At 48.5% G+C, this 22,620-nt stretch overlaps 1 protein-coding gene across 2 annotated transcripts in view; it reads left to right on the top strand.

Annotated features, from left to right (window-relative positions):
- The window catches only part of Fam189a1 (family with sequence similarity 189 member A1), a 423,307-nt gene extending 401,609 nt beyond the window's left edge, over nucleotides 1-21,698 (top strand). Inside the window, exons 8-10 of one of the 2 annotated variants that reach the window (XM_036184710.1) lie at nucleotides 6,629-6,704; nucleotides 14,813-15,040; nucleotides 17,943-21,698. In XM_036184710.1, coding sequence (XP_036040603.1) covers nucleotides 6,629-6,704; nucleotides 14,813-15,040; nucleotides 17,943-18,259 — 621 coding nt within the window. In that variant the 3' untranslated portion in view covers nucleotides 18,260-21,698. The remainder of the gene's footprint in view (nucleotides 1-6,628; nucleotides 6,705-14,812; nucleotides 15,041-17,942) is intronic. The other variant, XM_036184721.1, reaches the window with a different exon arrangement.
- Nucleotides 21,699-22,620: the final 922 nt, after the last annotated feature.

The following is a 22,620-nucleotide window of genomic DNA, read 5'->3' as shown; positions in this document are numbered from 1 at the left end:
TCCAATTCTGAAATGCCCTGAGTGGCTCAGTGGCTGCAGGTGGCACCTCCAGACCCAGGGTCTTGGCCTCTTTTGAGTACACGGTAAAAGTTACAGTGTAGGAACTGCCTGAGAGGAAAGGGTGATTAGAGACTAGGTTAAGGTGAGATCCCATAATCTCTCAGCTTGGACAGCCATTTATTTAGACTTTCCAAGCTGAGCAGGAACCTCCAACCTAGCAACGAGGTTTATTGTAGCTAGAGTTTTCCTGCCTGGCACACAGTCAGGACAAATCTCTCTCATCCGCCAGGCCCATAGACCTCAGAACCAACCAACTAAACACACAGAAACTTACATTGTTTACAAACTGTATGGTTGTGGTAGGCTTCTTGTTATCTACTTCTTCTATCTTAAATCAACCCATTTCTATTAATCTATACTTTGCTACATGGCTTGTGGCTTACTGGTGTCTTTACATGTTGCTTGTCATGGTGGCAGCTGGCAGTGTCTCTCCCGGCCTTCCATTTCCCAAAATTCTCCTCCTCCTTGTCCTGCCTACCCTATCCTTCCTGCCTGGCTACTGGCCAATCAGCCCTTTATTTTACCCAATCAGAGCAACACATTTGACATACAGAACATCCCACAGCAGTTTATCTTTCTGTTTATGATAAAAAGAAATAGTGAAGATAATTATTGTGGTGACCAGCCTTAGCTCTCAAAGGTTCCTAACTTGTACTAGGGTATCCAGGGAGGATCTGGGGGCTCAGATTTAGTGATGTGAGGAAGTGTGCCTGATTAGATATTTCACACTCAACAAAGACAACAACAATAATGGCCAGGATAAAAATGGCTACCAAAATATGCCCAGAGATGTCTCCTGAATTCAGTATTTACCATGTTCTCAGGCTTACATTGGATAGCACCATTCCCTTTCATCCTATGAGCTTGATACTAATGTGGTTTCAATGGATTGTAGATCCCAGTGGGTATCCAAGTCCCACAGAACCTTGTCAATCAAATCCCAGTGTTGGGTCCACTCCCAGGAGTTCCAAGTCAGTGGTTGGTTGGGGAAGAAGGGAGGGTACGTGAGGAGTTTGCATTCCTAAAAGCTCCCCATGCCTGTGGTTCCTGGGGCTCACTTTGAGAACTGGAACAGATCACTGTGGCAAGGTTTGAAATGAAGAGATGGTAACATGATGGATTTTATAGGCAAATGTGGTACCAGGGCCTAGAAGGGTGGGAGGAAATATCACTAAACCCACATGGCAAGACCAAGAGGAGAGTGCATTAGGACCAGAGCAAGGTCCTCCATGTATGGAAGACACCAGGAAGTCTAGAGGTGATGGGGGAATGCAAGTGGGCAGCTCCATCCCAGGAAGCAGGGACCCAGAAGCCATGTCTGCAGTAGTATGTCATTTCATTGGTGCCTTGGGTGGGAGGCTCTGCCATTTCCCACTCTTCAGCAAGCCTGCTAAAATTCCAGTTTCCACCTGGGGAATTACTTCTTGCCTTCCCTTTGTGAGGTGGTACTCATTTTCATAAGCGAGGGCTAGGTGGATGGATCACGATTCCATGGGCCCTTCCCTGTGGACAGTGTCAGGGCTGGGACATTGCCCTGTCAGAGTGTTTGCTTCCCAACAAGACCCTCTTTCCAGAAGCTTCATGCTGGCCTTGCAAGGCCCCTGAGTGCAGATGTGGGCAGTAGCTGCAGACTTTGAGTGTGACATTTAGTACCCCCACCCCCACATTGCACACTAGACGGGTATTGATTCATATTTCATCACCAATTTTCTCTTTCCCCGAAGAGCACAATGTATTTCAGGCTAATGTATGGTTCTGAGATCAATATGACACTGTTCTTCCAAGGCGCTGGAAAATTCTCCCTTCCGTGATTTTTCTCAGAGAACTTGGGTAAGGAGGGCCAAAGGTCAAAGCTGTGTCATGTTAGTTTATGTTAGCTCAGAAACCTGCCACCCACAGGGACTGGCACAAACTCAATCTGCTATGGAGCAGGTCAGGTACATGTGTCACATGTCCTGTGGCCCCTCTCCAGGCCACCTGTATAGCACAGACACATCTGGTGATTAAGGACCTGCAGTTCCCAGGCCAATTTTCATTGATGCTCAGGTGTCAGGGCACTTTTCAATTCCACAGACATCTCTGGGAGTCCGGAAGTGAGTGAAACCTATTACCATCCACAGAGGGAAGGCTGCGCCCGCCACCTGCCCCCTCCTCCAAGGTGGTCCATCTCCCTTGACCAGACGTCAAGGAGCTGCCCCCTTCACAGCGTGAGCATTTTCCCTGGGTGTGGGGGTGGTTAATTGCTTGCCCCTGCACAACAAAGGATGTAAGAAATTGCCTATCAGCAGTGGTTAGAGCAGAGCAAACTAGACAGGACGTGAGTGAAGAGTTGACACACAGGCAGTAAGGGAGTAAGAAATGGCAGCTGGTGGGAAGATATTTTTTTTTCCTGACACACCGTTGGTCTATGTTGTTCATGCTGGCCATGAACTCTTAGCCTCAATGGAGCTTTCATCTCCAGTCTCCAGAATAACTGAGATGCCAAGTGTGCCCCTGAGAGGGTATTTTTAGTCCTTTAACTGAGGATGCTCATTCAGACTTCTTCCCTTCCTTGATCAGCACATACTCCCTTCTGGCTGAGGTATGGATGCCATTCTCTCCCACAGCTCCAGGCTGTGCTCCACAGCAAGATAACAGAGGTGAATCACTAGCCACAGCAGCAAAGCTACTGAGAATTCCTCACTAGACGTTCCTACCTAGACACGAACTTACATTCCAAGGACCACTAGTAGCTGGGCTTCATAGTCATGGGATTTAAAACCATGAGTCTACTGTCTCATACAACCCATGTGATGACAGCACGGGACAGCTCACCCTCCCTGGGACTTTAGGGAGAGAATCGTACCTGGCATCTGGGTAGGGCTGTGGCATGTGGGAAACAAGGAAGGTGGTCCAGGTGGAGCGTGCAGCATGCAGGGGTGAGGGGGTGGGGCAAAGTCTGCTGTAGTGCTCCAGGTTTTCTGACCTTACATGTCTAACTGTGGAAGTGCTTTTGATAAATTCAGTGTCTAGGAAGTACTTGACTGGGTAGCAGTACAGCTAGGAAGGGAAGTCTACTATGATGCTAGAAGTTATGAGAAAGGAGATGGGCAGGCATGGTAGCAAGCAGAGAGCTCACATGTTGAACTGCAAACAGAAATCAGAGAAGGAGGTGGGGGAGAAAGACAGACAGAGATAGAAACAGAGACAGAGATAGAGCAACAGAAAGAGCCAGAAGTAGCATGGTGTTTACTCTCCAAAGTCTACTCTCAGTGACATACTTCCTCCAGCAAAGCCACACCTCTTAAACTTCCCCAAACAGTGCCACCAACTGGGGACCAAGTGTTCATATGCCCAAGACTATGACGAACATTTCTCACATGGCTTGGGGTGTCCCAGGGCAAGTTACGTACAAAGCTTGTCTCTCACAGCCCTCACGCTCTTCATCCTGCCAGGATCCCTGTTTGTGAACCTTCGTGGCTGAACTCAAATCTCAGTTTAGAGTCTGCACCACACATGTCCATCCCCTTTACTGCCTCTGTAGCGCTGCAGGACCAAATGGCCATTTCCCCCACAGCTTGGTGCAGTGAGGTGGCCCCTGCCATCAGATTCAAATTAAACCCCTAACACTCTACTCAGAAGTGATAGATGTGCTCCCAGGAGCCATCTCTTTTCCAAACCACATTTCCTGGTGCTCGAATACGGGAGCCAGAGGGAAGTGAGTGATACCTTGCAGAATATGAAGCAAATCCAATTTCCTCTTGACCTTGACCCTTTGTGGATTCTATTTCTCTTGTTTTATTTCTGTTTCTTTATTGCCAAAGCTTTCTTTCTCAGGCAGCATGTTTCTAAGTTCGTTTTCTCTCTCTCTCTCTCTCTCTCTCTCTCTCTCTCTCTCTCTCTCTCTCTCTCTCTGTGTGTGTGTGTGTGTGTGTGTGTGTATGGGGTTAGATATTGGGGAGAGAGTTCTGGAACAACACAGCCCTTTAGGCAGTTTCTTTTTGTTATTTAGTGGATGATTCTTGGCAGACATTTTCAGAACTGCTTATGGGCACATGGTGAGTCCGGTAGGGGGAAAGGTGTATGTAGATGTGATGGTGGCATGAATTCTCTCTCCCTCGGTTCCCTCCCCAGCAGTCCCGGAGGGCTTAGGAGGGAGAATAGCATGTGTGCAGTTGCTCCAAAGCTTATCAGTGGATGGAAGGCAGCATGGAGGCTGCTCTCCTCTGTGGCGTGGCGTTAGCCTGATTTCCAGCTCCCCCAGCACCCCACTTCCCCACCACCACAACAGGGAGCGTCTCACACCCTTCCTGTTGGTGCCACAGCTGGAGACGCCTGCCCTAACTCCATTACAGTTTGCAGAGCAGAGATGAGGACGATCAGCTAGCTGATTGAAGTGGCAGCGGCGACATGGGAGGCAGGGATGTAATTACCTGGGCTGGAATCGGACCGAGCCACAGGGGCTTGCCTCACCTTCTCCAGTCTCCTCTGGAGCTCATTACTTGGCAGTGTGTCCCCAAAGCAATTCTGAGATAACACAAGAAGTCAGATATTGTTTCCTGAGCTGGCAAAGGGGTAGGTGGCAATGTGGCGGATGAACAGGGTGTGGCAGATGGGCAGGGTATGCCATGTTTCAAGCCTGTGTCGGATGCCTGAAGCACAGTTGGGAGAGTTGGGCCTGTTAGGGAAGAAACTGCAGCATATACATCTAAGGTGAGATGGGGCAGGAGGCCATGGGGCTCAGCCTCCTGCGTCCTGTTTCCTGAGGCCTCTCCAGGTCAGAGTCACTCCATGTGCTGGCCAGTTTTGTGTGTCAACTTGACACAAGCTGGAGTCATCAGAGAAGAAGGGGCCTCGGTTAAGGAATTGCCTCCGTGGGATCCAGCTGTAAGGCATTTTCTCAATTAGTGATCAGTGGGGGAAGGCCCAGCCCAAGGTGGGTGGTGCCATCCCCGGGCTGGTGGTCTTGGGTTCTATAAGAAAGCAGGCTGAGCAAGCCATAGAGAGCAAGCAGCAGCCCTCATGGCCTCTGCATCAGCTCCTGCCTCCAGGCTCCTACCCTGTTTGAGTTCCAGTCCTGACCTCCTTTATCGATGGACAGTGATAGGGAAGTAGAAGCCAATTAAATTACCCTTTCTTCCATAATTTGCTTTTTGGTCATGGGGTTTCATCACAGCAATAGAAACCCTGACTAAGACAGTCCAAGAGGAGAGTGGCAGAATCTCCCTGACCTGAGCTTGAAGAGAACTCTCCAAGTCCACATTCCACCAAGTCAGGGTGGCTCTTAATGATATGCCATTGCTGTCACACTGTGGGTTGGCATGCAGACTGCTGCCCCATCCAGCGTGCACCTGGACCCTGACCCAAAGCTCAGGCAAGAGAGTAACCTAGGAGCTCCCTCATTCTGTCTGCAAGGGAACAAAACCAAGTCAAGGACAGGCTGGGAGTTCACCTGGGATGCAGCCATTTATCCAAGTGTTCATGCCACACCCTAGCCATGATGGAGTGAAGCAAGTCGGGTCCTGTGACCATTTGTTCCATGGTTTATTCTTCCTGGAACCACAAGGAAAAAGTGAGAGAAGGCAGTTGGGGGTTGGGACTGTCCTAAGTCCCAACAGAACAATGGCCTTTTGCTGTAATGAAACACCATGACCAAAAGCAAGTTGGGGGGAGGGGAGGGGCATTTGGCTTGCACTTCCATATCAACATCACTGTTCATCATCAAAGGAAGTCAGGACAGCAACTCAAGCAGGGCAGGCACCTGATGCAGGAGCTGATGCAGGGGCCATGGAGGGGTGCTGCTTACTGGCTTGCTTCCCTGGCTTGCTCGGCGTGCTTTCTTACAGAACCCAAGACCACCAGCCCAGGGGTGGCACCACCCGCAATGGGCTCAGCCCTCCTTCATCAATCACTAATTAAGAAAATGCCTCACAGGCTTGCCTACATCCCTACCTTATGGAGGCATTTTCTCAATGGAGTTCCTTCCTCTCAGATGACTCTAGCCTGTGTCAAGTTGACATAAAATTATCCAGCCCACCTGTCTATAGTGCCCCAGGGGAAGGTGAGTAGACTCAGTATATGCCAGGCCCCTGGAAGGTACTCTGAGTGCAGAAGGCAGAGAAATGGGCTTCAGTCTTACCACTTGAATTCTCGAGTCTCACACATACCCCACCTCATAAATTTAAGTGAGAAGAGAGGAATGTATCTGTATGTCTCCATTCTTTCTCTCCAGATGAGCCTTCAAGCCAACCTGCATAGTTTTTCCCAGAGTATTTGTCCCAGGATGTCCCCCACATAACCAAATCCACACATGCTCAAATCCTTTGCATAAAATAGGGTGCTGTTTGCCCAGAACTTAGACATGTCCTCCCTGTACATTAAGCCTAACACGATGCATCCATGTAAACTCAGCACAGGTGCATGGAGATTCCTATTCACCCTTCGGAGCTTTCTGGGAAGTTTTGCCCTGATAATTTGGAATCTATGTTGATTTGAATCAAGGAATTTGAGGGCTCAGAGGACTGGCTGTGTTACTGGAGGCTGCCTGGGTGTTCTGAGCAAGGGTGACACTTTGTGTTTCTTGCTCTAGGTTCCAAGTGTCGATCACCAGGTGGCTGACTCCAGTTCCGGGGACCCAAACACTGCTGCTGACTTCAGCACACCAGGTAACCGGACCTCTCTGAAGCATTGCTTGTGTGCTTCCCAAGGATGTCTCTCTTCTCCTGTCTCCTTGCCCCGCATCACCCGCCTCCTGCTCCCTCTTCTCTACCTGTAGCGTGGTGCTTCAGCCCCAGCATTCTTCCCTAACCTAGTTCCAGTAAGTTGTGTTCCCAGGAGAGCTCACACTTCCTCTGGGATGTTTTGTTGACTCTGCCCTCAGGGTCCTTTCTCCTTCACTTGAGTATGTGAATTTGAAGAAAAAGTACCTTCAACTTGAGATCCACTCTTTTAGGAACAAAAAGGAATGTTTAGATAGTCTCTGTCTCTCAATGATTTGACTCAGGTTTTTTTTGTTTTTGTTTTTTTGTTTTTTGTTTTTTAACTTTATGGCGGTAGAAAAGGATTGTGCTCTTCGGTAGAAACTGCTTTCAGCTCTGGGATGTTATATTTTCAGAAAACCATATGGTTGATCAGCACACTTCTATAAAAGGGACTTTGCATTAGGCAGCTGTGCATAACTGGAGGCTGCTGTGTGTGTTCCAAGCATGTTCACAGCAGATGAGGCCGAGCTGTGATGCTCAGGAGGTTTCATACATGTGTTTCCACTCAGAAAGGTCTCAACCTGATGAGGTTCTAGGATGTGACTGCAGCATTCACCCATGAACATCTGTCCCAGGCTGAGGCAGGAGGCAAGTGAGACTAAGAGGCTTCCGAGGACAAGGCTGGGCAGAGGATAACCCGGAAGTCATGAACTTGACAGTTCTGAAAGGCAAATGTGAAAGGCCAGATTCCTGAACACATTGGAATCTCCACGGCACTGACCTGGGGTGAAGGGAGGGTATTAGACAAGCAAATGTACCTCAGCATAAAAAACAATAAGAGGACAGGGGTTCAGAGAATCTCTTTCTTGGGGACTCCCATCTAACTCATAGGGACAACTTATTTGGAGAGCAAAGTCATGTAACTCATGGCATCCCATGACTAACCACAATTAATTCTTGCTTCCATCAAAGGGTTAACATCTAAGAGCAGCAGGAAGAAGCCATCCTTTAGAGAGGGCCCCTCTGTGTTGAAAGTAACCCCAAGTCTTTGCAGATGTGGGATTCAGAAGTGATGATGTCCCTCCCTAGGCTACTCCAAGGGGCCATCAGAAGTTCCCCTGAAGTCTGGCAGAGTGGTTAGAAGGTGATACCACACCACTTTGCTGCATTCCTGGGTTGAGCCACACACACATTGCAAGTTCCTGGAAATCATGATTGAAAGGGCTCACAAGGTAGCTGGGACCTTCTCTGGCTATTACATAAGAGTGGGTGAAATTGGACAGAGGAATCTGGGTACTCCTTGCTCAGGACCTGATCAGTGAGCTCTGGAGCTGGCCCTAAGACCAAAGGGTACTTAAAGCACCCAGTCTTCTGGAAATGATGCCAAGTACAAGGGGCTCCAGATTGTACTAGTTAATAGAAGCCTAGAGGCCAGCAGTCTTGTCTGTTTAAAAGACACCTCTGCTCTAACACAATGAGGTTGGGTTAAGGTCTCTGTTCTGTTATTTTTCTTATATGTTCAGTTGTTCCAGCCCATTTTTCCTCTTGCACTTTAATTATATGTGTGTGTGTGTGTGTGTGTGTGTGTGTGTGTGTGTGTGTGTTAGAAAAAGGTGAAGCTATAACTCATAGAGAACTTGCCTATCATATGTGAGGCCATGGGTTCAATTCCCAATACTGGAAAAAAAATAATTCAGTTGGACATAATTATGTGGATCTGTCTCTAGACTTTCTATTCTGTCCCCTTAATCTGTGTGCTACTCTCCCAGTGCCATGCTATCCCTTGAGTGGGCTGAAAAATCTGGAAGAGTATCATTCTCACATCATTCATTAATGCACAATGGTTAAGTCCTGGGGCCAGTGATTTTCCATATGCATTTTGGAATGAGTCATCTCTATCTTCATAAGCCATTGCTGGGATTCTGGAAGAACCACATCAAACCCATAGAACAATGTGGAGATACTCTACTCACCTACAACTACACATTCCAGTCCATGGATTTAGTTCCCTTCCCTGGACCACACTCTGTTTTCCTTCAACTCCACTTGATAATGTTTAGCCTCTAGATGCTACTGTCCACAGTTCATTAGGTGCACACTCATCCCTTGATATCTATGGGGGAAAGGTTTCAGGACCCTTGTAAGATGCCAAAACCCAAAGATATAAGGGATTTGAGTCCCTTACATAAGATGACAAAATACTTTACGTAACTCATGCATGTCCTCCAGTATACCTTAAAATAAGTCACCCCTAGAGTATGAGTCAATGTTTTGTTTTGATTTGGTTTGGTTTGGTTTTTAGTTTTTCAAGACAGGTTCACTCCTGCTCTGTATAGCTAGAGAAGTAGTTGAGGGTCCTACATTTTGCAGGCAACAGGAAGTTGACTGAGACACTGGGCAGTATCCTGAGCACAGGAAACCTTAAAGCCTGCCCCAACAGTGACATACTTCCTCCAACAAGGCCATACCCACTCTAACAAGACACACTTCAAAATAGTGCCACTCCTTATCAGATTATGGGGGCCAATTACATCCAAACTACCACATTCCATTCCCTGGCCCCCATAAGCTTGTAACAAATATCATAATGCAAAATTCATTTAGTTCAACTTCAAAAGTCCCCATAGTCTATCACAGTCTCAACAATGTTTTAAAGTCCAAAGTTCAAAGTCTCTTCTGAAATTCATGCAATCTCTTAACTGCTATCACATGTAAAAATCAAAATAAAAAAGCAGATTACATACTTCCAACATATAATAGCACAGGATATACATTACCATCCCAAAGTGCAGGAAAGGAAGCATAGTGAGGAAATATTGGACCAAAGCAAGACCAAAAACCAGTTGTGTAAACTCCAAACTCTGCATCTCCATGTATGATGTCAAAATGCTCCAGATCTCCAACTCCTTTCAGTTCTGTTGAGTGCAGCACACTTCTTTCTCTTGAGCTGGTTCCACTCCCTGTTAGCAGCTCTCTTTGGCAGGGATCCCAGAACTCTGGCATCTCTAACATACTGGGTTCTCCAAGGAAATCCATGCTTCAATTTTATAGCTTCATACAATGGCCTCTCTAGGCTCCATTCAGGAACATCCCTGACACATGCCTGGCCTTGCTGGCTTTCCTTAGGCACAGAGGTAAACTCCATTACCCATTTCTCCTATCCTTAATTCTAAAGCCAGAACCATGTGACTAAAGTTGCCAAGTTCTGCTGCATGCTGATGCTGGAACATGGCCCCCTCATTCAATTACATCTTCACCAACCTTCTGTTTTTAATCTTCACTGCCTAAGCTTGGCTGTCCTGAAACTGGATCTGTAGATCAGGCTGTCCTCAAACTCAGTGATCCACAATCTCTGCCTTCCCAGTGCTGAGAATAAAGGTGTGCACCACCACACCCAACTATAAATTTTTTAATCCCTTTTCACAAATTGGAAATCTAGCTAGGTGGGATCTTGCCCTGAGGTCAATACTCCCTTTATTCAATTTCTTAACCTGTTTATCTCCTTAAACACAGAACTTACTCCAGTCCACTTTCTGGTGCTCTTTTTCTCCAGAATTATTATTCCTTGTCAGCTTGCTTCTTTTCATTATGTATCTTCATTAGAGTTAACACTAGTAACCACAAAACAGGGTCTATACTAGGCTGTTTTGAGATTTCTCTGCCAATGGAATTAATCCAAAACTCTTCACTTTAGCCTCAGGCAGACTCTTTGGACAAGGGCAAAAAGCAGCCATTTTTAAAAACCAAAATATAACGAGACCAGTCTCTAGGCCACACACCAACATTCTTCTCCTCTGAAACTCTTGATCCCCACAGCTAATCGAATCACATTCAGCACTGTCTTCTGATATAGATATAATAGGATAAAAGGGTAGATTAATGCTCCTACTAGTCTGGCCCATTAAGCAGTGCTTAAAGCATTCCACTGCTCTCCTAACCCAAAGTACCAAAGTCCAAATTCCTCCAAACAAAAACATGGTCAGGCCTATCACAGCAATACCACAGTCCCTGGTACTGACTTCTTAGTTAGGGTTTCTATTGCTGTGAAGAGACACCATAAATATGGCAACTCTTACAAAGGAAAACATTTCATTGAAGTGGTGGCTTACAGTTAAGAGATTCGGTCCATTATCATCAAGGCAGGGAGCATGGCAGCATGAAGGTAGATGTGGTGCTGGAGAAGTAGCTGAGAGTCCTACATCTTGTAACAGGAAGTAGACTGAGACACTGGGCAGTATCCTGAACACAGAAAACCTCAAAGCCTGCCCCCACAGTGACACACTTCCTCCAACAAGGCCATACCCACTCCAACAAAGCTACACCTCCTAATAGTACCACTCCCCATGAGATTATGGGGGCCAATTACATTCAAACCACCACATTTAACATAGACACTAAAGTTTCAAAAGCACAGTTGTTTGAAAGGATGGATGCAGAACTCACACACGCACAAAGAGGTTCAACTGTATGCCTCAGGATTTCATTCTCTTCACTCAGCAACAGTATTGCATTTGGGACTTCCAGGTCCCCTTGGTCATTGTTACTGAGTGTGATGGACCATGCCATAGAGATGTGATTCGCTTTTATGTTGATCTTGTCCTTGTTATCACGCTGAACTTGCTTTTTAGTGTTACCATTCTTCATAGATTCTAGTTGCTTTTAAACTATCATGAATAATAATGTAGGTTTGGACATGGGCAATACCACAGGGGAACTACAACCCAGAGTTTTGGCTGACATCTCATAAACCAGCCCGTCATTTTAGGTTCTTTATCTAGAAGCCATGTTTATATTGTTAGTTGGAGTATCTCCACTTCTGGAAGTGCCCTGGGGTCTAACATAAGGAAAGTAACTCTAAAAGTGAAGGTGTTTTCATTCTTCATGATAGTAAAAACCTGGGGGGAAATTGAAGTCTATTAATGAAAGCCATGAAAACATGTGTCACATGCTAGATACATTATTCTACATTAATTAAGAAAACTACAGGTGGGTTTTTTTGGATGAAAAATTGGAAGTCCACTAGGACCGTAACTGTCATGAAAACAGGCATACAGCATTACTCCAGTGACAGAAAAACCAGTCACCAGTCTTGGGCTGGGAGCTTTTTCAGTATCTTCTGTAATTTTGTGTTTCCAGTAATTGTTTATATATATATATAATTCAGAGTGAAGTCACTCTTGCCTATTTATGACTTGATTGTCATATAACCACTGATGGTAAGAAAATTGGATCAAGAAGAGTTTGGAGGCATGAATCAAAGCTATTTAAACTATGGTTTGGGGCATTGGGCTAGAGAGATGGCTCAGCAGTTAAGGACACATACTGCTCATGCAGAGGACCCATGTTCAGTTCCCAGCATCCACACTGGACAGCACATAAGCACCACTCCAGCTCTAGGGGGAGCCCATGCCTCTGGCCTCTGTGGGTACCTGTCCTCAAATGCAGAGCCCTCCCCGCTACATACTTAAATATTTTCCAAAAAGGTGAAATAAATATATTCTTAAATCTTTTCCAAAAGGTTAAATAGTCATATACATATGAGCAGTACTAGTATTTGATGCTAGTGTGTGCATATGTATGTGTATGTATGTATGTACATATGTAGGGTATGTATGTGTATATATATATTTGGGAGAAGTACTGGTATTTGATGCAGGGCCTTGCACATTCTAGGCAAGCATTCTACAATGACCTCTACCCTCAGTGCTCCCTTCACTTCTTATTTTAAGGCAGGTTTTCACTAAGTTGCCTAGGATGAGCTGGAAAAATATCCTGTATGTAGTCCAGACAGGCCTTGAACACTGGTCTTTCTTCTTCAAGCCTCTTGTGTAGCAGGGATGACAGGCCTGCTCCACACAGCTCAGCTAGGGAGTAACTAGCAGAGGTTGGCTGGGGTTAACAAATGCCGTTTCTGTCTTTGAAGTTCTCTGGTATGGTCAATTATTGCTTCTTTTTTATACAACCTCTTCATCTCTGAGCGGTTGTCAAATTATGTCCAGTAATAAACTCCTGGGAGCAATTGCTGAGTCCAAGGAAGCATGTGTTGTAAGTGTTAATAGAGCAGCCAAATTGCATTACAGAAAAGTTACACAAGCAAGTAAGAAGCAGGGCGCCGTCACTCCTGCTGGCTTCTCTCACCCTCCAAGGGAACAAGCGCTCCCAGCCTTGGGTTTGAGCAACTTTTTACAGGTCTGTTGTCCATGTGTGTGTCTGGATTTGACTCACTTCTTTCATTTGAAGTGGGTTTTTTAAGAAGATATTTTTGGAGTAGATTCGTAAGAAAAAGTGCTTATTAAATCAAGTCACAAGAAAATGTATGAGGCCTTGCAAGACCTTCCTGCTCATGGCTAGGACTGGTCTCTGCTTTGCTTCCGCTTTGGCGGCAGCACCATGTTCTTTATGCAAGCACACAACTTAAAAAAGTGTATTGATTCTCATACAGTACATCCCAACTGCAACTTCCCCTCCCTTTACCCCTCCTACCCACCCCCATATCTACCTCCCCTCCCCTGTCTCCTCCCAGAAGAGAGCAGGCCTCCCAGGGACATCAACCTAATGAGGCACCAAAGATGCAGTAAGACTAGCCACAGACCCTCACATTAAAGCTGGGTGATGCAACCCAGTAGGAGGAAAAGGGTCCCCAAAGCAGGCAAGAGTCAGAGACACCTCCCACTCCCATTGCCAGGAGGCACCTCAAAACACCAAGACAACAACCATAACATATAAGCAGAGTACTTAGTGCGGACCCATTCAGCTCTGCAATTTCCATTTCGGTCTCTGTGAGCCCCCAGGAGCCCTGCTCGGTTGATTCCCTGGGCCACAGCACACAGCCCTTTATTATCAGTTTTCTTTCTTCCCTTTACAGTTTCTAGCCTGCCCGTGAAATTTCTGCTCAAGCTGCAGATGTGCTGTTACAGACTTTCTTCTGCTCATTTTGCACCCTCCAAAGAGAAGGGTTAATCTTCCTAGAGATTGGGGTGTTTGTTTGTATACGATGTATGTGGTACCATTTATGTTTTCCAAATGGGCCATTAATTGTCACCAACTGTTTATGGAGGGGTAGCAGTGGTCAGGAAAGGATGCTTTAGAATCTTCCTTGGGCTGCTTCAGGAGTACTGAGTGGTAGGTGGCTCCCAAGTATTGGCCTGGGGCAAGTTCATGGGCACAGGGGAGCATGGAGCGCTGACCGGGCACTGTGGAAAGAGGAGGAAGGAGGAAAGCTTGACGCTTCCCACCACTGATGGAAATCAGGCTGCTGTGATGGAACAAGTGTACCTCAAACAGGTTATCACCTTGCAGTGTCTGCCCCTGCATGGAGCCAGTAGGCTGTTGGTAATTCCAGTAGAGCGAAGGGAGCATCTACCCATCAGGGTTCAGTGTTCATGTGTTAAACAGCGTCTTATGCAATCCATAGGCTTCTGGCCTCTGAGTGGGAAAGAAGCATAGACATGGCCAGCTTCACTGGTCCACAGTGGTGGTGCTCACCCTTTAGTGCTTATCCAAGTCCAGCTGAGGCTTAAGTGGCCAGGCTACACCCGATCCTGCCCCCACTTCCCTGTATGCCAAATCAGAACCCATCCCCGAGCTCCACCCTCAACCCTGGGTTCATTTCCGTTTGTTCCCGGGTGAGGCTGATGCCGCTGCCCAGGGCCTACTCTGGCAGCCAAGGCAAGCATCATGTGGGCTATGTCTGTCCCACATATCTGACCTAGGGTACGGGGTTGCACTTCCTGCCTGTTCTGGTGTCCTTCAGAGTCCGTGTTCTTTCTTGTATGGTTCCTGATCTACAAGCAGCTTGGTGATCAAAGCAGCTGAGTGCTGACTTTAGTCTTTCTGGGAGTGGGAAGGGCCTGAGCTCCCCCATCCTCCTTCTGGCGTAATTCCTGGGAGGCTGTCTGCTTTCCCCCAGGCTTTTTTATCCATGCAGCAGTTCTTGGTGACCTGTCTCAGTGTTGGCCTGCTTCTAACTGTGGAGTTTATGTAATTTGGGTTTGGAGGGCAGATGGCTGGCTGTTTCTGCATTTGGTGCCTTTGTCGCCACTTAATCTAATATTGTGCCCATTCTCTTGCAGTGCCTGCCAGTAGCACGAGTCTCCCAACATCAGAGGGTGCCACCTCACTGGGTCCAAGCCACCCATCCCCTGATGGCACCTTAGACACCCCTCCACCCCTTCTGGCTACTCCAGTTCCTCACCACATGTCTCCAGAGGCAACAAGCTTGAGCACACAGGTACAACCAAGCCCAGGGCGTGTGGCCCGCTCGGCCAGCGACCCCACCTCCTGCACATCCAGTGAAGCAGGTATGGCTCACTTGTATTCTCAGGGTGGACCCAACTTGTAGGGCAAGTAACCTCTGACAACTGAGGCCCAGCCTTGGATCCTCCACACATTGGAGGGCCCTGAACTGGGGTGGAGGGGTGGTAGTCTTAGGCCCTGGCTGTATGGCCAGGGAGGCATCCTTCTGGCAAGGGAGGAAGGATGCAAGAGTTTAGGGTAATGAGATTTCCTTTAGGTGACCAGCACCACGCCTGCACGAGCATGACGCTGAACTACATGCATACTCTGAGGTGCAGGTCCGAGTAGGTGACCACAGGCAAAGACTCTGTGTAAGTGGTGTGTCCTTTGCCCTGAGTGTGTTCAGGGAGTGTTTCAGCTAGGGTTTCTATTGCTGTGAAGAGACACCATGTCCACAGCAACACTTATAAAGGAAAAACATTCATTGGAGCTGGCTTACAGTTTCAGAGGTTTAGTCCATTATCATCATGGTGGAAAGTATGGCAGTGGGCAGGCAGACGTGGTGCTGGAGAAGGAGCTGAGGGTTCTACATCTGGATCCATAGGCTGTAAGGAGACTGTACGACACTGGGCATAGTTTGAGCACATAAGACCTCAAAGCCCACCCCTAAAGTGACACACTTCCTCCAGTAAGGCCACACCTCCTAATAGTGCCACTCCCTATGGGAAGCCATTCAAACACAGGAGTCTATGGGGGTCATTCAGACTCCAGCCACAACAGGCAACACTTAATGGTGCCCTTAGCTACCATTAGCTGTTCTTATTCCAAAGGGGCACCATCCAGTACTACAGGATTCCTGTGGCCAGCTGCCCAGGGATGCATATGCCATACCAGCTTCCTTGGGAGTCTTGCTTGTGTGCCTGAGGCTGGAGAATGGACACCTGAACCTTGATGTTATAGGGGAATAATTTCTGTCAGTAAGGACTGGCTGGTGGTCTTTGACTCTGCAGTACTGTGGGAACTTTTTCTGATTGGATTTGAAAGAACTCTACAGAGGGCTGGCTACCCACACCAGCCTCACTTCAGTGGCCTTGTGTGGCTGAACACCAAGCAGCCTAGCGTCTGGCCATGCCAAGGGAGAGCAGTCTTTGGAAGGAACCAAAAGAGTGAGAGAAGCCAGCTACCTGGGAGCATCTTCCTGGTAGAAACATCAGATTTTGCACCTGTAGATTTGGGGTGCTACATTGCCCCACCCCTTGCTCCTCCTGTGGAGAAAGTTCAATCCAAACTTGGAATGCTCTCTTTGCCCCTTTACTTGACACCATGGGACTTCCCTTCCTTCCACCCCCAAGGGCAGCACGTGGGCTTCTGTGTCCACTCGCCCACGTGGAGCTTTGAGAGAGGCTCACATATGGTTGGAGGGGACCGGGTCCCTTCTCTGGCCTTCTGATAGCTTTCTTTGGCCTGTCCCTCTCGGTGGAATTCATGGTCCATAACAAACAGCCTCAAGGATGGGGCAAGGGAGAGGTGGCCACCTTCCCTACCTGAGGTCCACACAGTAGCCCGCTGCCTTAGCCTCCTCTTGGCCAGAGGAGACTGTTATTGCCCCACATTGCTTGTGCCTTCTGCGTCCCTGGAGAGCCTCAGGATTGGAGGGTATTCCCAGGCACCTGCTGGGCTCCTGTGGGACCCAGACCAGAAGAACTACAAAGGGCTTCCTTTTATCTACACGTCTGTTGCCTACCATCTCACATACCGCCTAGCCCTAGGCAGCTGGTGAATTTTTACCAGAAACCCCCCCCCCCCCGCCCCTTCATGTGGGGACTGAATGCTCTTCTGGTTGAGGTCCAGCCAGGACCCTGAGATAGGTCTTTCCTGGGCTGCTCTGGAGAGAAGTGAGGCACTTCTCAAACACTTTGACATCCACCTTCTGTAGGGGGCAGGTCATGACTAGTGAGTGGTCCTTTGCTGCCTCTGCATTCAGCTGCTCTAGCTCTCGCCCTAGAGTGTGAGTTCCTGATTCAAGATCATTATATCAGAGCCTGTAACTCACAGCATACATATGCTTAACTTATTTACTTACATTTCTTTTTTGTTTGTTTGTTTGTTTCCTTGAGATAGCATCTCATGCGGTAGCCCAGACTGACCTCAAACTCCTGTCTCAGCCCCATAGTGCAAAGCCTGGGGCCATTGCCCCCTAGATTTGCCTTATTTTGTTCCACTAAGGGGGTCATGGGCCCTGCCTAAGAGGTTTATGCATCATCTTGTATTTAATTACCAAGCTTGCCTGCTACTATCCCCAAGACCCTAGAACAGACCACCCAGAATGTGTCTGTTTTGGGGGACACAATAGGCAAGCTGATTCTCAATATGATCCTTGGACAGTGGACCACATCTCCCTACCCAAAGGTGCCCAGTTCTTAGAGGTGCCATTTCCGCAGTGTTGGTCCTAATTTTGAGGCAGAGTGAGATTTGTGACATCTGATGGAAGCCAGAGTCATTCCTCCAGGCCCAGCCTAGAGGACACTGGGGGAAGACCCTGGAGAGAGGCGCTGTCTACACATGACGTGGCGGAGGAATGCACTGCCTTTCTGCCATCTCCAGTCTTACATCAGACTGTCTCTAAATGTTCCTACTCTGCCCCAATAAGTCATCCAACCACAGGGAACAGAGGTCACGGCGCTGGAGGAGGCCGAGAAGAGCTCAGGAAGCCCCCACAAGCCCTTCTCTTGGGACCACCCCTCACTTTACTCCTCACCTCAATCCTTAGAGGTTAACACCAACTTCGCCCCAGGCTGACAGGAAATAAAGTGATACAGGAAGCTAGGTCACACTGGGGTGCCTTCTCTGAAACAAAACTTGCAGCATGCTTTTGTTCCTTTTTTTCTTTTCTTTTCTCTCCCTAGAACGTCGGTTTTGTTTGGTTCACGGTTGTTTTCAAATTTCCTCTTTCACTTTGATTTTTAGTCTTGACATCACGCCCAGCCATGGCTGCCTGTCAGCACCAGCTCTCATCTGCTGGCAACCCAGATACCTGGAAAACGGACCAAGGAACCAAGCCAGAGACTGTACAGACCGTCTCCAAAGAGCGGCCGCACTCCTTAGTGGAGAGCAAGGTCTACACAGACACCAGGGTTTTGGTGGCTAAGTTTTTGGAACACTCACACTGCACCCTCCCCTCGGAGGTGCGACATGTGGTGGGCACCATCCGCTCAACGGTCCCCTCGGAGGAGCCCAGGGTGGAGGAGGCCATCTTTGATGCTGGCGTCCTGGACCAGCTATGAAGCAGCTACAGACCCAGATGTGGACGCTGATGGGCCCAGTGCCTGCAAGCTCCAGCTCTGCCATGCTTGACAGAGAGATGCCTTTGGCAGAAATACCCAGGCGAGGCTCTCTGGTGGCCCGGGTAGGGAACTGTTACTCTGTCCCCGTCAGTTGTCTTCCTGGGGACTGGTTGTCACCCTGTCCCACTAACTCAGAGATATTTTTCTCCTGCCCTTAGCAAGCTCTGGTTGCTTCAGGGGAATAGCACCTTGAACTGAAGAATGTGACAGGAATACCTACCCAGGGACAGGGGACACTTGTGGAACATAAAGACATTGCATCTGTTCCAAGACGACCTTTAATACAGCTGGGCCCAGTTTAGATCAGTGTTAAGTAGAGGGTGACGGCATCAACGGAACCATTTGCCATGTGGCTGGCATTACTCTGCAATGAAACCTTTATGAAATTCAGACCCATGACTTCCTTTCAAAGGAAATAGGCAATGTTAGCACAGCCTGGGCCCACCTCTTTGCCCACCAGGCTATCGTGCATATAAAACTACAATGAAAACTCTTCCTAGGCTCTTAGGAAACAAGTAGGTGTCATGAAGGCTTGAAATGCCCGCCTCCTTGTGTCCTGGGCCTCTCCACAAGGCCTCTGTCTGTGGGCTGCTAAACCCACCTCCTTTCCTAGGCCCTTCCCCAAGGTCTCTCGTCCTTTAACCACAGCAAATAATTGTTACTTGTGTCTCAACAATACGTTCCTCTCCCTATCCCTTGGAGGGCTTTCCCTTGGATGTGACGTCACCCAGTTGGGCTGGGAAGGTCAGAGTCTGGGCTAAAAAGCCCTTGTCTCTGTTATGTGTGCACCTTTGGCTAAGGCATGCCTTTTGCGACCCAGAGTTGTCCCTCCTCAACTCGGTGACGGCAGGCACACCTGTGTTGAAGGATGCAGATGGTCAGTCACTTATTTCTGGGAGAATGCCAGTAGCGAATGTGCAGAAGCAAAGCAAAACCCACTTGGGCACAACCAGGGTGGCTTTGGGCAAAATGGCCACCCCAGACTTTCTTGGCTGTTCAGATGTCATTTTCTGGCAAGATCAACAGCAACCACTTCTCAGCAACAGGGCTGGAGCAACCTGCGTGCAAGAATTTCCTGCAAAAAATTGGAAATGCCCATCCATATCTGGTTCATCCAAAGCAGCAGCTACAAGCACGTGAGCTCACTGTACCCCAACTAGCCTGTGGGCCTCAGTATCAGTGGCATAGAAGCCCTGAGTCTATGGTGAGTGCCAGGGTGGACCAGAGTGTGACCACTTTTGTTCAGTGTCCAGCTGGTAGGTTTAAGCAGCTCTTCCCTCTATTCTCTCTGCCGTGGCCTGTCCTTCAGCCTCTACTCCCCTGTTCTAGCCTCCAAATTCCCTGTAGCCAATATGCCGAGGACCTTTGTGTGTTTGGAAGCTGTGGGGCTTCAGCCCACAGGGCTTGGGAAACACCCAGTGGTGGTCAGCTATCCATGCTCTGGTGATGTTACCATTGCCATAAGTTGTTGCCTTCCTGAGGTTAGGGAGCTGAAAAATATAAATCAGGCATTTGATGGCAACCTTGCCTTTTCCACAGGAGATGTAATAGAGATGAGTTTTTGAGCACTTTATTCAGACTATAAAATCCTCTAATTTTTCTCAAGTGAGGACTTTGTCAAATCTGTTCCAGGTAGAATGACCTCCCCTGAGCCTATCAGCTTGAAAAATGTCCATAGCCTGGGCTTGGGTGTGTGATGGTTTCATAGCCTCAGGGGTGAAGTGAGGCAGCTGCACCTCGTGATTGGAGGACCCACGCAGCAGTGTAAACACTTGTAGACTTCAGAACAAGCTGAGATCCAGGAGAGGCCAGGACCCACCCCATCCCAACTGACTCAAGCTCTAGGGTATTTTCATAGTGTAGCCAGGGTGAACAGTTTCTGGACACAGTGTGGGACTCTCTGGCCTTCATGCTGTCTTTTCGCAGCAGGCCCTCATCTGTCACGTGGCACTCTTGCCTCAACCTGCACCTCCCCTAGTTGCAGGATACCACCACCACCTGGAAGCCCTGAGTCCCAGACAGTCTCAAGAGAGTGGTATGCACAAACCATCCTGGCCAGGTTATGAGATGGCTTTATCTCAAGGATAAAGAAACCACAGGACTTCATGCTCCTGGGTGGGTGAGAACTCCTGGCTCCCAGAGCAAGGCTGTTAGAGGACAGATCAATCTCCAGTCACCTTCCTAGGGCCCCAGGGGGCCCACATGAGCACTAGAAATGCCCAGGGTCCAGGTTTCCAGGAAGTCAGAGGTATTGCTTACAGCCATTAGATGGCGTTCTTGCAATTTGACTTGTCTCTTCTGGGTCCTTTGGCTCTGCCTCAGTGGTGAACTAGTACTGGGAACCCCAGGCAATATGTGGGTTCCCTGAAGCCAAAACCACCATCCTCCACATTGCTTACACATCCTTCCACCTTGGAAGCTTTGCCCCTGCTTTTTTTCCCTCCTAATATCTGAACTGGGCCCACCAGAGATCATTCGGGAGGAGGGGATGCTCTCACTCCAGGCTGACCAGGTCTCGGGCCCCCAACCAAAAAAAAAAAAAAAAAAAAGCCCAGCATCTTCTAGGACATCCTTCACACGTCTGCCTGGGGGCAGGAAGATGCTGATGTGAACCCACTGTGGGTACCAACTCTACTTTGGGGAAGGCAGGGACAGGAGTCTCCATCACAAGGACTAAAGGTCTCCTTCTCAGGGAGGCCATGATCAAAGGAAATGCTTGCAGTTAACCCTGGAATGGGAAGCTCACTTTGGATATTCTCTCCCCCTTCTGCTCTAGCAGCTCACAGATGCTGCTGAAGCAGAATTTATAGGAAATTGTTTTCAGGCCACCAGAGAGTTGTTTGTACAACTTGAAAGGTTGTATTTATTTAATGTACCTCAAGGTGTTTTAATAATGATCAGTGTTTTAATAAAAAGTATTTCTGGTCGCTGAGGTCTAACTGGGATGAAGAGGGTCCTGGAGGGACTGGATTTGGGGGAGCAAGAGGCCACCATGGCTGCCCACCAAAAACTCAGTGCCAGGGGTGAGGTGAGAACGTAGTCCCCTATACCTACAGTCCAAACCACAGCTGCCCCTCTGTGGACTTGACATTCAAGGGTACCTGAATTCCAAAGTCTCCCATTTAAGGTCCTGAACTATGTGTACTGGGGCTGGGAGATGGCTTGGTGGGTAAGGGGCTTGTTGGGCAATCGTCAGGACCCGAATTTGGATTCTAAGAAGAAAGGGAGGTGCACACTGTAGCCCCAGTTCTGGGGTGTGCAGACAAACAGATCCAGGAGCTCCCCTGCTGTTCAGCCAAGCTGAATTAGCAATCTCCAGACTCTGTAAAAGGCTGTCTCAAAAGATAAGGTGTGACAGTGGACAATACTCCACATGTGCACAGTCACGATGTGTGCCTGCACACAGGTGAAAACACATGCACACACCACACCCACCATGCCCTCATATCATCTCTAAATGCATCTTCTCTCTGGAGCTGGGCACATGATTGTCCAGGACACATGGGGGCATCCCACTGGGAGGGCAGCAGGCAGCAGGTCCTCTGCTCTCGAGCTTTCATCCCAGGGACTGTTCTCTTCATTCTGCAGGAATGTGAGCCATCTAGATAGTGATCTTTGAATCTTGGCACAGGGACACATTGCCCTCAGTTCTTCTGTCTTTGGGGAGTGAGGAGACAGACCCAGAGACATTTGTGCTGCATTTCTGATGATGTTTGCCACTGCAGTGTCTGGAGCCAGAGTGCATGGGGAAAGGCCATTCCTTACCTGCCTCTGACCACCGGAAGTGAAGGGAGCACATGGCTCAGGCCCCTCAGGTGGTTCCCACAGAACCATGAGCAATGACAGCACCTGACCAACAGCTCACGACAGTGGGGCCTGCTCTGCTATGGCAGGTCAGGCAGGAGAATCTGGCTCGCCAAGGTCTCCCACCCCAACCTCCTGAGGAAAACCCCCAAGTTTACCCATTCCCCACTCACGTCAGTTAGCAGCAGGCCCGTGGTAGCCACTGAACAAGGTACAGAAGAGCACAGGTGTTTTCGACAGGTATGGATCACACAGGTGGGGAGGAATGCCAGTGTGGGCCAACTTCCTTTCACATTCCCACATGCACTTCTCCTGAGGTAACAGGTCTGGAGCAGCCTGTCTCCACCACTCCTTGATTTGGTCCTCAACAGTCTACAGCCATGTCTTGTCCAGACAGCAGGTGACTAGAGGCCCTGGAACTGACCTGGTGACCTGACACCATCAGGGACACCTGGTGATGTTAGCCCCTGTCCTCCACTTTCTGTGTGAGAGCAGCT

This window comes from Onychomys torridus, chromosome 1, assembly GCF_903995425.1.
Source record: "Onychomys torridus chromosome 1, mOncTor1.1, whole genome shotgun sequence".
Classification (NCBI taxonomy): domain Eukaryota; kingdom Metazoa; phylum Chordata; class Mammalia; order Rodentia; family Cricetidae; genus Onychomys; species Onychomys torridus.
This window is presented reverse-complemented; position numbering and strand designations above follow the sequence as displayed.